Consider the following 15,220-nt stretch of genomic DNA (forward strand, 5'->3'; position numbering starts at 1 on the left):
TAAGTGGTGTATCTCTACAATGGAATATTACTCAGCCATAAAAAATGACATCTTGCCATCTGCAACAACATGGATGGATCTAGAGAATATAATGCTAAGTGAAATAAGTCAGAGAAAGACAAATACCACATGATTTCACTCATATGTAGAATTTAAGAAACAAAATAAATGGACAAAGGAAAAAAAAGAGAAAACCAAGAAACAGATTCTTTTTTTTTTTTTTAAGATTTTATTTATTTATTTAACAGAGATAGAGACAGCCAGAGAGAGAGGGAACACAAGCAGGGGGAGTGGGAGAGGAAGAAGCAGGCTCCCAGCGGAGGAGCCTGACGTGGGACTCGATCCCAGAACGCCTGGATCACGCCCTGAGCCGAAGGCAGACGCTTAATGACTGAGCCACCCAGGCGCCCCAAGAAACAGATTCTTAACTATAGAGAACTGATGGTCACCAGAGGGGAGGTGGGTGGGGGGACGGGGGAAAGAGGTGAAGGGGATTAAGAGGACACTTATCATGGTGAGCACTGAGTAATGTACAGAATTGTGGAATCACTATATTGTACATCTGAAACTAATGCAATACTGTGTGTTAACTGTACTGGAATTAAAATTTTAAAAATATTCCCAAGTGTCCAAGCAGAATGAAAACAGTTTCACCCTATAAAGTCCAATTCCTTTTTTAGATCTTAAATGTCACTATTTCAGAGAAATCTTCTGTGAACCCCAACGCTAGAATAGTTCCTTTCATATTTCTCAAAACATGGTATATTTTTCACAGCATATCTCACAAGCTATATTTTTTTAAAGTAAATAATTCTTTTCTTTGTTCTACCAGGGTACTCAGTACGAACATCTAACATAATTCCTATCCCACTAGTTCAAGCTTAGATTGCCTCCAGAAGGTACATGTTACAAGGCAGACACTCTTTATGGTATAATATCTTGTACAATGCAGTACTTAAAAGAAAATTCGGATTATGAGGATGATTTTTACTTCCTTCATTATACTTTTATCTATCTTCCAAATTTTCTAACAATTAACTTCTATGAGGTGGAATCCTGATTTCCTAAATTTATGGCCAGTAATACCACAAGAACAAACTTCCTTATACTGAATCAGAAATTAAGGTCAAAGCAGAAAGTTATCTTCAAGATCATTTAACACAATAAGCAATTCTTACTTATTAGTGCTTGGAATAAAGTAGGTCTCAATTACTTCTTGAATGAAATAATGTGGCCCATCAGAAAGCAGCATAGCTAGGTTAAGAATAATTGCTCACCTGTTCCAGTTTTCTTTCTACTGTAATTCCATTTATACAAACTAGAATTCAACTACATGGAATTGAAAACAACGTAGGGGGAATGGAAATGGTATTGAACTAAGACTAAGAAGACCTGGTTCTAGAAATTACATTCTATATGGACTAGTTGGTCACCACTCCTGGAACTCAATTACAGGATAATTTCTAAAGGAAGAGAGTGGATGTCATAAACCCAACAGCCCCTGCCAAACTCAGGGACTCTTTAATCTGTAAAGTAAGACAAGAATATACCCTTCTGCATGAGACTGTGAACTCCCGACTGGGCATTTGCATACACTCCTCTCACTGAGGCACCGAAATTAACATGGCCCTGATTCTGACCTTGGCCAGAGAGCCAGTTTGGTTGACTCTTTTTGAATAATCATCAACAACTGTCCCCTGGGGCATAAACCCCCATCACACTTCAAACCCTCAGGCTCCTCCCAAGTCTAAAAACAAAACAAAACACATCTACTCTCCCTGCATTGCCTCCTGATTATCTCGTTCGTCTTGTGTCCTGGCGTCCTCTGGTCCTACCATCTGGGCTGTCCCTGCACAAATTCCAGCAGGATCGTGAGATTACCAAAGACAAGGGGAACTCTAGTGATAGCTAGAACAGGGGCTAGAATTGTCCCCAGCGGCCCAATTCTAGGACATCTGGGCTTAACAAAACTGGCGCCAACAGAGCCTCAGACTGCACCAGCTTAGCTAAGGGAGAAGTGACGTGTTGTCCAACCGCACTGAAGCAGGGACTCTTGCCAGGCCCTCCGTTCTGTAATCCTAAGGCAGGTGCCGTAGTCTAAGTCTGCTTCCTGTCTACGCTGACCTCCCAGGAATATGGTGAGGCTCGTAGGAAATAATGGATACAACTTTGTAGCTGTAAAGCCTTGTCAAGTACACAAGAAGTTTTTGATGTCTATAGTATTTCATACTGAGGAATGACGAGAAATATCAGCTTGGCTTACGCCCCTTAATATTTTTCTCATTCCTCATATTTTAGCAAAGATTTTAAATCCGATTTTAAGGTATTTAAAATTTAATGTAACCTCTGGCCATTTGCAGTTCAGGCAAAGGAACACTAGATGGGACAATTCTTACCACTCAATTCCTTTAATCACCCGAATTGGTACAAGATGGTTGAATCATCCCCAATTAAGGAGCCAGGCTGAGTAATAGTACTCAAAACCCTCCTGCCTCTTCAGGGTTTCTCAAATGATCCAACGGTTTAACCCCCAAGTCCCTCTCATGGAATCATGGCGACGGGCCTCAGAAGCACATCCTGCCCCCAGCCCCAGACCCGTCGGATCATCACTCACAGCTGATCTCTGCTGTTGCTCTCTCACACAGATCCTTCAGGTTCATCTTGCCACAGACTTTGAGAGCCACATCCCAGGCTTGGTCCCCTGGAAAATATTTTTTCATCAAATAAGCCAGGTCCTCTCGACTGGCCTTCTTCACCTCAGCCCAGGGTATCTGGCAGTCCCTGGGCTCCACGGTCTCATTCTTTAAAAGTAATTTGAACTTATTCAATTCCTCTTTGTTTAGCTCTTCCAGATGCGACAGCAGCCCAAAATCAGGAAAGAGGGAAGGTGACGACCCATCTGTCAGTTTGCTCACGGATCAAAATTCAGGCTTCAGTGGGAAACATCAGAGAAATATGAACAGGGGCACCTGGGTGGTGCAGTTGGCTGAGCATCAGACTCTTGGTTTCTGCTCAGGTGGGGATCTCAGGGTCGTGAAATCGAGCCCGGTGCACGGCTCCGTGCTCAGCGCGCAGAGTCGGCTTAAGACTCTTTACTCCTTTCCCTCTGCCCCTCCTCCTGCACACACTCTCTCTAAAATAAAAATAAATCCTTAAAGAAAAACCGTAAGAGACTCATAATCTCAGGAAACAAACTGAGGGTTGCTGGAGGGGGATGGGGTGCGGAGTGGGGTGGCTGGGTGATGGACACCGGAGGGTATGTGTTGTGGTGAGCGCTGGGTGTTGTGTAAGACTGATGAATCACAGACCTGTACCCTCGAATCAAATAATACATATATGTTAAGAAAGGAAAGGGGGAGGGAAGGGCCGGACAGGGAAGGGCGAGGCAAGGAAATAAAAGTAAAGGAAAGAAAACAAAAGAAAGGAAAAAAAGAAAAGAAGGAAAAGAGCTAAAGTTAAACTAACAAAAAAAAAATAATAAAGAACAGGTTCATTAAAAAAATAATGAAATGCTTATAAAAATATAAATTCCACAAACACGTACTGAAGCCCCAGTGTTAGGCTCAGGACTCAGTGCCCCCTTACTACATTTGCTATCATAAAAACATTCCTCTAATACAGACCACTCTAGGTTTCTTTCACCTTCCCAAAGTCACTCCCAGTCCCACCACTTATGAGCTGTAAGACATAAACGCAATTCTACCCTCTGAGCCTCAGTTTACTCTCCTGCAGCGAGCAGATCAGAATCACCCTTCGAGAACCGCAGTTCGGATTAAAGGAGGTCGAGTTCACCGATCACCTGGCACAGACCAGGCTCCTAAGTACTGGCCACTCTCCTCACGCCTTCTCTCCCCGACCAACACCCAACATAAACCTCCCCCCATAAAGCATCGTTATTGCAGCCCCACCAACACAGCATTACTCTTGAAGCACAAACAACTGGAATATGCCACCACCTACCGCTTTTTGTCCTGTGCTCTCTGGTCACAAATCCATACACAGCCAGTGAGGGTCTGCGCTCCCAGCTCCCGAGCTCCTTTCGCGCCCGCTCCCCAACACCGCACATATTCTGGGTGTGTTCCAAGCTAAAGCTCCCAAAACAGCTCTCTCTCACAGCACTGACCTTGGTCCCCTGACCATGTTCCACTCCAGCAGGGTGTTCTGACGCTCTCACCCCAGACTATCAGCAAGCACTACCCACACTTCACCGCAGGCTCCTATCACGCATTCTCTCCTAACACCCTCCAGGCAACGGAGCGCTTCCGTGCCCTCCCTCCCACTGCGACAGTTCTTCAAATACAATCAAATCCTCTTCTTCTGAGGCCTGTTTTTCTCTTATTTATCAGCCACTTAAGTGCCGTATTCAGTTTCTTATTCAGCACAGGCTCCTCCAGTTCATCCCTTAAACTGTGTCCTCAATGCCTCAACTCCTCTTGAGCAACTAGAGAGACAGAGCTAGCAAGTGGCACAGACAGAACTCTGAGATCCTTCCGTCCTCCAAAACACTTACCCCTATCTTGCTAATGGGCCTGGAAAAGGATGAGGGAAACAAAAATGTACAGAAGGGGGATTTTACTTCTTAAGCAGAAACTGAATTATCCAAAATTACAGAGTAAATCGGGACTTCATCCCACAGTAATTAGGGAGCTATCCGCTATTTTAGGACCTTGTCTTTTTTTTTTTTTTTTTTAACTGCACTGCAGAAATATTCTAGATTCCAGATTAGGATGTGACCAAACAGGTTCCATAGTAATTTTTTAAAAAGAAGCAAAAAGGAATAAATTTGAGGAAACTTCAAAGGAACACCGAAATTTCTCAGGACCGAAAGGCTTCTCCCTGACCTCTCAGTCTTTTTCATTGATCTATAAACATGCCCAAATCTAGTCTTACATAAGTGTTCCCTTTACTCCTCATCCACTTCATCTTCATGCTCAAACTTCTTCAGAGTCTTCTATACGTAACCTGTTATTCTTCCACAATCCACTGCAATCTCACTTTTGCAACCAGAATTCCACTGATGTAACTTACACCAATTACCACCCTGTTGCAAAACCCAATAGGTATTTATTTTTGGATTCAACTTTCGTATCTATAACCAGGAAAAGAACAGTCCCTACCTCTGCAAAGATTGAAGTTACTGCACACAGCTAACTTATAGTGATGAGGGAACAGAAGGCAAGCTGGGGACAAAGCAGAAACTGACACCCTGCAACCCCCCTCCCCCATGGGATGTATGTGACATTCCTCAGGCACTCCTGGCTGCCCTAAAGGACAAAGAAATAGTTAACCTAGGGATACCACAATCCTGCAAGACTTAAGTCTCCCTCAGTTTACAAATGTCTTTAGCAGTTTACAAGATCGAAGCATTTCTATCAATAACCTAGCTTCCGGAAGGGAATGTAGATACAATTAAATGTCCTTATAATCTGCAGCCTCCAGAAGTTCCCAACCACCTTAATGTTAATGCCTTGCTGGAGGGCAAAACCACCTTAACTTGACAATGGCAAGGCTTCCGGTATCCTGTGAATCTTCTTTAACATATGAAAGTATTTTCTCAGCCTCCCTTTTTCCTCACCTCCCCCAACCCCGTGGTATATAATGAGCCACCCCTCACAACCCGGGGCTGCAGCTCTTTCTGCCCACGGGTCCTGTCCCTGTGCTTTAATAAACCACCAATTTTGCACCAAAGACCCCTCAAGAATTCTTTCTTGGTCATCGGCCCCGGACTCCACCCCACTGAACGTCACGTATATTCTACAACCTCATCAATAGGGTGCTATCCACATTAATAATTGCTGTTTTAACAATGCCTTCTTGAGCTACAGAGGGGAGGGGGGTGGGGGAATGGGATAGACCGGTGATGGGTAGTAAGGAGGGCACATATTGCATGGTGCACTGGGTGTTATACACAACTAATGAGTCATCGAGCCTTACATCGAAAACCGGGGATGTACTGTATGGTGACTAACATAATATAATAAAAAATTATAAAAAAAAAAAAAACAATGCCTTCTTGATGTTCTCTTTCCCCTTTGCTTTCATAATCCCACACTTTCTTCATTTTCCTCTTGCCTTCCCGGGTGTCTCTGAGCCAAAATCTGTATGGTTCTGAATCCTACTGGGTTTCTACTGCTACATGACGTCTACAATTCTGACAGAAAGCACCACGTACTCTGGCCTCCTTCCCGAAGATTTCATGCTCTTCTTGAAGGAACTGTTTTTTTGTTCTGTCTTCCTTTGTTTATATTTTTGGGAAGAGGAAAACAGATGCTGTCTGCCTGGTGTTGCTCTTATGTGAAGGCATTCCTAAGTCCCAACATGTTCTGAACTAAAATGGGAATCCATGGCCAAGGGGTTTTATTTCAATCTGCCAATCTATTGATGTAAATGTTTGCCCCTTATAATTAAAGCCCATTTGTTCAAAATATCCATTCAGCCCACGTTAATAATGACCACATTTGTTGAGGGTCTACCGTGTATAGATTCTTCGTGAAAATTTTCTTTAGTCTTAAAAATAGTCCTGAAACTTGCCCAGGTCAGATCTGACAAGTAGCCGATCAAACTACAAAGCTTACTCTCTTTCTAGTAGGTACCACTGCTTCTTAATTTCACTTTGCTTTTCTAGGCACAGGGAACTCAGGGTTAAATGCAATCTGTGTGACCTGTTCTGTGATACTGGACCCTGAGCAGAACACTGGGCTTTGGGAAGATGAGGACTTCTAAATATGTAATGGCAACCTTCTGAGCTCTAGTAGGACTCTAGAGCACAAAGGAAGGAGGGATTCTTTTTCTAGAAAGCGCAGAGATGAGAAGGCCTGGGGGAAGTGACATTTTATCTAGAAAGCAGGATATTCCCACCCTTTTAATACACCCTGGCCTGATTTTCTTTCTTCGTTTCTTTAATGGAATCTCCTATAGCAGTTTTCAACCTCACGACTACTAACATTGTTAGCCACATAATTCTTTATTTGAGGGACACTTAGGTGCACTAAATGGTGTTTAGCAGTATTGCTGGCCTCTACCCACTAGATACTATGAGAACTTTCAGTCTCCCTAAGTTGTGACAAAGTGTCTTCAGACATTGCCAGATGTCCCCAGGGCAGCCAACTGCCCCAGGTCGAAACCACTTCCAAAGCCTTACACTCTATTGCTGAATATGTAACTCCATCGATCCTTCTCTATGATGCAACCATAACAAACAAAGCAACAGAGTAGGTAACTCAGGAAAAGACAATCTGATAAGATTTTAGGTGTAACAGAAATACTGTAACTGAAAAGGGAAGCATTTCAGTGCAAATTATTAGGACAACCGGTAAACCATTCAGAAAAAATTAATTAGGACCCTCAGAGAACAAATCTCAGAGTTAATCCGCAAGGCATTAATACTTCAAACCAGAGGGGGGAAAACAGAGAATATTCATTACACCTTAGGAGAGGAGGGACTCACCAGCTTGGGCACCATAAGGGAAATGATCGAGAATCTGAATGGATATTAGAAGATATAGTTAACTATGTTGAAATTAAAACCTCTTGCTGTTTTCAAAGAATTCAAACACAAATGACAAATCAAAGAAAACAGCAAAAATTTTTATAGGATTGGGGCGCCTGGGTGGCTCAGTCATTAAGTGTCTGCCTTCGGCTCAGGGCGTGATCCCAGGGTCCTGGGATCGAGCCCCACATCGGGCTCCCTGCTCCACTGGGAGCCTGCTTCTCCCTCTCCCACTCCCCCTGCTTGTGTTCCCTCACTCGCTGGCTGTCTCTATCTCTGTCAAATAAATAAATAAAATCTTTTAAAAAAATTTATAGGAAATTTGGCAAAAATAGTTGGAGTATAAATCAGGAAAAACCACTTCAGCACTGTTGACATTAACTACTAAAATTGTAGATACTTACCCAGACTCAGATCTTGGTTCTAATACTGTTCTCCAGTAAGAGGAATCAGGGCTTCTTGGAGAAATTGCAGATTCTCGGGCTGGGGTTGGGAATATACAAGATGAGCCTAAAGCTCATAGTGCCAGAAAGGTACACATCCCCTACCGACTAATGATTATAGTCCTCAGAATGCACCCAACAGAAATGTGTGTGCACGAATACTAAGAGACATATAAGAACAGCCACGGCAGCATTGTTTGTAATTCACAAGTCCTGGAAAAAACCCGAGCCCACCGCAAGTAGAACCAGTAAGTCCACTGTGGTACATTCACACAATGGAATCCTGCACAGCAATGAACATATAGGATATGCACCTACCCGCTACGACGAATCTCACAAGCATAATCAGTGAAAGAAGCCAAACCCAAAAAGATTATGTAGCCTATAATTCCATTTGTAAAAAGATCAGAATTAGGGGCACCTGGCTGGCTCAGCGGGAAGGGCATGCAGCTTGACCTCATGAATTTGAGCCCCACGTTGGGTGTAGAGATTACTTAATAAACTTTATAAGGAGATCAAAACTGGAAAAAAGAAAGCTAAACTATACTGTTTATGGATGCATGTACAGATGATAACGCAATACTTTTTAAATGGGCCGGGGGTAAGGAGGTAACCACCTATAAAAGTTGATTAAACACCACCTCTGCAGGGAGGGAGGGGTTCACGATCAGGGAGATGCCCTGGGGTGCGTGGGCACTGGCACCGTTCTTTTCCTTGACTCTGTATTGGCTTATGTGGATGATCGGGTGGCAATCACTAAGCTGCACATTTAATGCTGTCTTCTATATGCATTATAGTTCACACTAAAATATGGCTTTAAAAACGTTCATATTACCAGAAAGACCTAATACAAATAGATTAGAAAAGCACTAATAGCAAATTATTGCTAATAGCCTATTCATAAAGGGGGGAAAGAGGTAAATGGCTAACAAGTATTTCAGAAAATGTTCAAACCAAAGGAGAGATCGAAACTAATACAAACCAGAGGATATCACTTCACAATTATCAAAATGGCAAAAATATTTAGCTGTAAAAAAAAACACAATACAATATGACGAGGAGAATGGAATGGAGCAGATGTTGTTAGCATAAATGTTAATAGCTACACTCTTGGAAAGCTGAGTGTCCACCTATGAAGAACTTTAAAAACATGCTGACTTTTCAATCAGTAACCCCCTCTGGGAAATTATCTAATGGCAAGAATCCCAAATATAGAAATAAAGTTTTCTGCATAAAGGTATTTTTTAAAATAGCAAATAATTGTCGTTAAAATTCAACGTTGATTAATGAAACAGATGCATTAAAAATATAGCACATATTTAGGGCATCTGGGTGGCTCAGGCAGTTAAGCGATCATCTCTAGATCTCAGCTCAGGTCTCAACCTCAGGGTCGAGAGTTCAAGCCTTGGGTTTGGCTCCAGACTGGGTGGCGAGCCTACATAAAAGAATTTTTTAAAAAATATGGCACGCGTTTTTTTTTTTTTTAGTCATTAAAATGACCTCTTCATGCAGCAACAAGCAACACATGGAGGATTAAAAGCGTATGGTAAGAATATGAGAATTAAAACTAAGTAATTAAAACAAAACCTCTGTGTAAAAGCAGACAAAATATACCAAAATACTAACCTTGGTGGGGTTTAAGTCAATTTGTGACGATCTTAATCAGAATACATTCCTTAAATAAGTGGACAATTAAGATAAAATGGAAGGCAATATCAATTTGTCAAATCCCAAAAAGGTGAAGAAATGAATGCCTGTTGATGGTACTTAAATCTGGCGGGTGGGAGCTCACGGGCAACCACTGTAAACGGGGCATTTTTAGGTCACTGCTGAGGGACACTGGGGGCAGTTATTTAAAGCCTCACTCCTGTGGGTAGAAGTGACCAGTCTAGGGAGCAAGCATGCGCAATTCTTTCTCGAACTTTGCTCATTAGGAGAGAGAAACTGGTAGCGTGGAACACAGGGTCTATAAAGTTTTTGGCTGTTTGCTTCGTCTGCAGTAGGAGGAGGGGCTGAGAGAGGGCTCAGCGTGGAGAAACCACTGAGCCCAGCTGGAGAGAGTATTCTCACATTGAAGGCTAAACGCCTGGTCCCGCGCAGGGAGGTGAGAGGCGTGCCTGAATTTACAAAGTTTGGCGAAAGTGAGGATAATCATCCCACCTGCCCTCAGGAGAGTTAAGAAGCAGATACTGCACGCAATTTAAAGGCCACACTGGGTCCCCACCCGAAGTGGCCTCTTTACCCACGTGCGCACGTGGCCGCGGCCTCGCGCTGGGAAAGCTGCCTCTCCTGCAGGGTCAAGGCGGCCCCCGCACGTCCGCCGCGTTCTCCACCCAGAGGCCTGACAGCTCCTCCTCCTGGATCTCCGGTCAGGGTCTCCATTCCCTTCCTTGCCTTCCATAAGAATGTGGGCGCTCGGAAGACCTTCACGAGACCTAAGCTCCTATTTTAGAGCAAGCAAAACACCCCCAGAGAAGAGGAGGGCCATCCCATACCGTGGGTCGCAGAGGGCGTCGGGGGCGAAAGTTAAATCCCAGCGCTGAAAGCCAAGAGCCAAAGAAGGAAAGGAAAAAGTGAAAGAAACGCCTCAACAAGTACCTGTTGCTTGAGGCGAAATGGGGGACTCACTCTCTGGCCTTTCATGCCCAAGCTCCCTCGTCGGCTGCGCGCCCAGCAAATGCGCAGAGACAAGCGCCAAGGGCGCGCGCCAAGAGACCCTCCCGGCCGGCGCGGCAGCCGCTCTTCCTATTGGTTGGGGGGGGGGGGGCGGGGGCGTCAGGTTCTCAGCTCGCCCTGCACTCAGCGCTCTGCGCTCGGCACACCTGTGGCCGCTCAGGACACCTGTGGGCGCACAGCCTTCTTGCTTTCCCCATAAACGAGAACACGTGTGAAAGTGAGGGTCTGGGAGCTGGACCCTGGCTGCGGATGGACCTTTCCCAGACAGGCTGACTCCCAATAAACTGCATCCCTTTACTAATCCATCCAGTAAACCATATAATTACTGAGCACCTGCTTCAGGCCTGGCAGGCTTCTAGGCCCTTTCTAGCGGGGAATAAAACATCCGAGGTTCACACGTACATACATCTTAAGAGAAACTATGAGTGTTAAAAGTTTGGGTTCCCAAACCATTTCTAACATGCTTATAAAATCATGAAATAGAACATATTTATTCCATGAAAAACAGAGGAGACTGTTAGAGTAACAGTTTTAGAAGCTGAGGGTCCCAAACTGTGCTTAATAAAGTGAATTAGACTTTTACCCCCTTTTCATTTAATTGATGTATACCTGGCATATTTAATTTTACATAAACACTTAATGATTCTACATCTTAGTGCCATCTTTTTTGTTTCTTTTCCCCTTTGGTTTAGCCCTACCATACAAAGCAACTTCCGTAAGGAAGAGGATCGCTTGCCCTTTATTGCATTATTAAAGAAAATTCAGTTTTGTTGTTTCCCTGTTTTGCTAAAATTTAATTTTTCAGGCCTTCTTTGTCTTAAAATCCTCCATAATATAGTGGAAAATGCAGGCCTACTTATTTAACAAGTACTAGCAAGAAGGCATCTTAGAAAAAAAATTTTAAGATGTCTCTTCATGCCCTTGCAGCTGGAAGAAGAGACACTATTCTTAATGAAACTAAACTAAGAGGGTGGGAACATAATAAAGGCAATTAAGAGCACATTCGTCTATGTGGATGAGGACGGCAAAACTCACAATTCATCTGTGTTCATTTCCTATGGACACAAAAACATGTTCTCTGTTCCAGGGATATAAGTTTCTATACAACTCTTAAACCAACATTTTTATACTATGCAATTTCTGTAGGACCTCATCTTTTGTCTCCTAGATGTAACTCTGACACAAATGTACTGAATTTTCCCACAGAACTGTATTTAATAAGTTCTCAGATTGATAATTTTTTGCCCTATGTATTTAGCAGGTTTGATACTATTCTTCCTCATAAATTGTGCCTTTTTTCAGTGTATAAAATCCATCCCTGATTCTGAACTTTCAATTAGTTTTCCGCAATTTCTGCTTTTTGTTTGCTCGGCAGCTTATTGACCAACCTCACGGGTTTTTCTTGTAAACAGCATATGTCTGGATTTTGTTAGCTTGACCCAGTCTGTCTCTGCCTTTACATAAGAAAATTCAGTCCATTCACCTTCAGCACACGGACTGAAAATCTATTACATTCGTTATGTTACTTTGGGTTCACTATTTATTTTACATCATGGATTTCTCTGTTCCCTTTCCCATAATTGCTCTGATTTACCTTTGTCTTTAGTTTGTTATTTGCTTAGAGTCCTTTCTTGAGCTCTTTCTTCAGATGGAAGAGGCCTGGATGATACAGACTCTGAATTCTTGCAAATCCTGAAATATTCATTTCATGAGGACAGATGAGTATATTTTGGCTGATGGGTTGCAGCCCCTTTATTTTAGCAGAGTCAATAGCTGCTGTTTTCTAGCTTCCAACATTACAAATGAGAAGTCTAACGTTATTTTTCTTTTTAGATCACTTGCCCTTTCTGCCTGAAAGCTTATGAGCTTTCTTTTTTTTTTCTTAGCATGTAGGAATGACGTCTGTATATGCCTAGTGTCTTTACTCATTAATCCAGACTGAAACACAGTGAGTTCTTTAGATCTACAGACTCAAGCCTTTAAAATTTTTTTCAGCCCAGAAAATTTTTCTATTATTTTGTTATTCATTTATTTTTTTACTTCTATGCACTTTTTTTTTTTCTCTCCTTCTGGAACTTCTGTGTCTGCATATTAGATCTCATAGATCTACCCTTTAAGCCTATCAGCTTTTTTTCTTATGATTTCTATCTCTTTCTTTTCCTCTATGGTTTGGGGTATTTCTTTAAGTTATCTAGGCTACTTCTTGGGTCTCAAAAATGACCATTTCAATTCACTTGCTAAATTGATGAATTAGGAAGATATAGGTAGATAGATACAAATTCACACATTTTTAAATTTAAATTTCTACTTTTGAAAGTATACACACATATATGTATGTATGTATGTTTTGTTTTGTCATTTCACTGAGTCTCACGTCTAGTTAATGACTATTTTAAGTGGTAGCAGTCCCATAGATAGGAGAAGACAAAGAGGCAAGCTTCCTTGCCTTCTTCTTTACTGCAGTTGGCTGTTGAGTAAGAAGTATGACTCCTGCCATTTTCCTACTGAGGCACCTGGATAAAACCCTCTTGCTTCCTAGTCTACTTATAATCTCTCAGACTCAGTACAGCAGTCAGCTTTAGCTTCTTCTTGGCCTCCTGGGAGTCAAAGAACTCCAGTAAATTTATACAGCTCTCCTAAGGGATCCACAGACCTAAGGTCTAAGTTCTCTAGTTTTGGAGAAGCAGACATCAGAATAGGGAATAGAAGAGCTCATTACAAATCTCCCCCATGACGCACATCTAACTTTAGTAGAGAGCTACTGCTCTTTCTGTGAATGACCTTATGAAACGGGAGACCCATTCACTTTCTTATATATGAAAAAGCCCTGATCCCTCCCCCCCCCCCCAGTATTTGCCAACCTTAACATGGAGAAGACACATGTCTGCGATGAAAGGTCTTAAGGATTCCAGTTGTTTGAAACAAAACTCTGGTTCCACTTCCCTCTCAAAATAAGTTCAAAAAAGCTCAAAATCCAGGAGACCCAGTCACACCTCTGAGACCCTTGGATACACAATAGTTTAGTCTCAAAACACATCTTAAAAATGAGACTATAGGGACATCTGGGTGGTACAGTGGGTTAAGCGTCTGACTCTTGGTTTGGCTCAGGTCATGATCTCAGGGTTGTGAGATCGAGCCTTACCGAGAGTCCCACCTCAAGCCCCACATCAGGCTCTGCGCTCAGGGCAGAGTCTGCTTGAGATTCTCCCTCCCTCTCCCTCTGCCCCTCCTGCTTGTGCTCTCTGTAACATGTGTGCATTCAGGATCTTAACTAGAACTGTTTAACCACATTAAAATCTTCATCTTACAGATGAGAAAACTGGGGGTGAAAGATTAAATAACTTGCCCAAAATCACCTGATGGGTAACACGACAGGTTTTAAAGTCAGTTCTGTTAGACAGCAAAACCCAAGCCTTTAAACACTGTGCCATATAGACTCTGAATATGTAAGCCAGGGAGGGGCCCACACAATGATTTTCAAAATGTGATCTTGGGAGTCATAGAAATTCAGGTGTTCATTTCCTGGTAGAGGCCAGAGGGGTAGGCCCTGGACCACCTACTTCTGCTAAATGTTGAACTGCAGACATGGTTAACATATATCACTTTCTATGTGCCTGGAACCAGTTTAAGCATTTTGAGGACATTGGGGCGCCTGGGTGGTGCAGTCGTTAAGCGTCTGCCTTCGGCTCAGGGCGTGATCCCGTTGTTCTGGGATCGAGCCCCACATCAGGCTTCATCAGTAGGAGTCTGCTTCTTCCTCTCCCACTCCCCCTGCTTGTGTTCCCTCTCTCACTGGTTGTCTCTGTCAAATAAATAAATAAAATCTTAAAAAAAAAAAGTATTTTGAGGATATTAACTCAGTTAATTCTAACAACAAACCTGTAAAATAGTTACTATTATTGTGCCTATTTTAAAGGTGACACAAAAAGGTTGTTATTCAGCCAAGATCACATCATGAGTGGGTAGTATTGTCAGAATAGAATCCAAGGAATCCCTTGCTTTTGAAGACTACTCTAAAAAGCGTTCCTTACCTAATAGTTGAATACTACTGATTCAGTCTAAGTTTGAGGAAAAGTGCTTTAAGGAAACGAAAACATTTCCTAACAGAACACTGACCAAGATAATAGAAGAGCAAGGGGCTGGATCTTTTTCTGGGGCTCTTTCCCAGAGCTCCGCCTCGGTCCCACCTTGCCTTTCTTCTCTCTGCGTGGAGTCTCCAGAGAAGTCCAGGACTTGGCAAGAAAAGAGGCAGGAGGAAAGCGCGACCCCACCAAGCACGTCAGCAGGAGCCAAGCGGGTCCCGGGCAACGGCAACCTGGAATTTGAAAGGTCCTCTTCGCGGCTGCGCGACTCCAACCTCGAGTTTAGGGACAGTGCTAGGGCCAGAGCTAGTGGGGTGCCTATTCCGCCGAGGGCTCGGGATAGCGGGCGCAACCATCCCTCGCCCCCAAAGGCAAAGTGACAGCAAGGGTTTCCCCAGATTCCTATTGGGGGGTTCCCTACTCGCGGGTTCTGAGGGTCCCAGAATTCTCCGAGGCCAGCCGCTCATTGCCCAGAATCCCCAGCCCCGCCCTTCCCAGGGGCCCTAAAAGCTCCTAGAACAGTCCTATTT

The 15,220-nt window shown here is 43.2% G+C and overlaps 1 protein-coding gene across 1 annotated transcript in view; it reads right to left on the reverse strand.

The window, feature by feature from the left end:
* The window catches only part of NLRP14 (NLR family pyrin domain containing 14), a 62,429-nt gene extending 52,115 nt beyond the window's left edge, over positions 1-10,314 (reverse strand). The window contains 3 exon segments of the mRNA XM_045783091.2: positions 1,783-1,849; positions 2,615-2,910; positions 10,175-10,314. Coding sequence (XP_045639047.2) covers positions 1,783-1,849; positions 2,615-2,910; positions 10,175-10,314 — 503 coding nt within the window.
* Between the last annotated feature and the right edge of the window lie 4,906 nt (positions 10,315-15,220).

This window comes from Ursus americanus, chromosome 16, assembly GCF_024610735.1.
Source record: "Ursus americanus isolate L20-20 chromosome 16, mUrsAme1.1.p, whole genome shotgun sequence".
NCBI classification, from domain to species: domain Eukaryota; kingdom Metazoa; phylum Chordata; class Mammalia; order Carnivora; family Ursidae; genus Ursus; species Ursus americanus.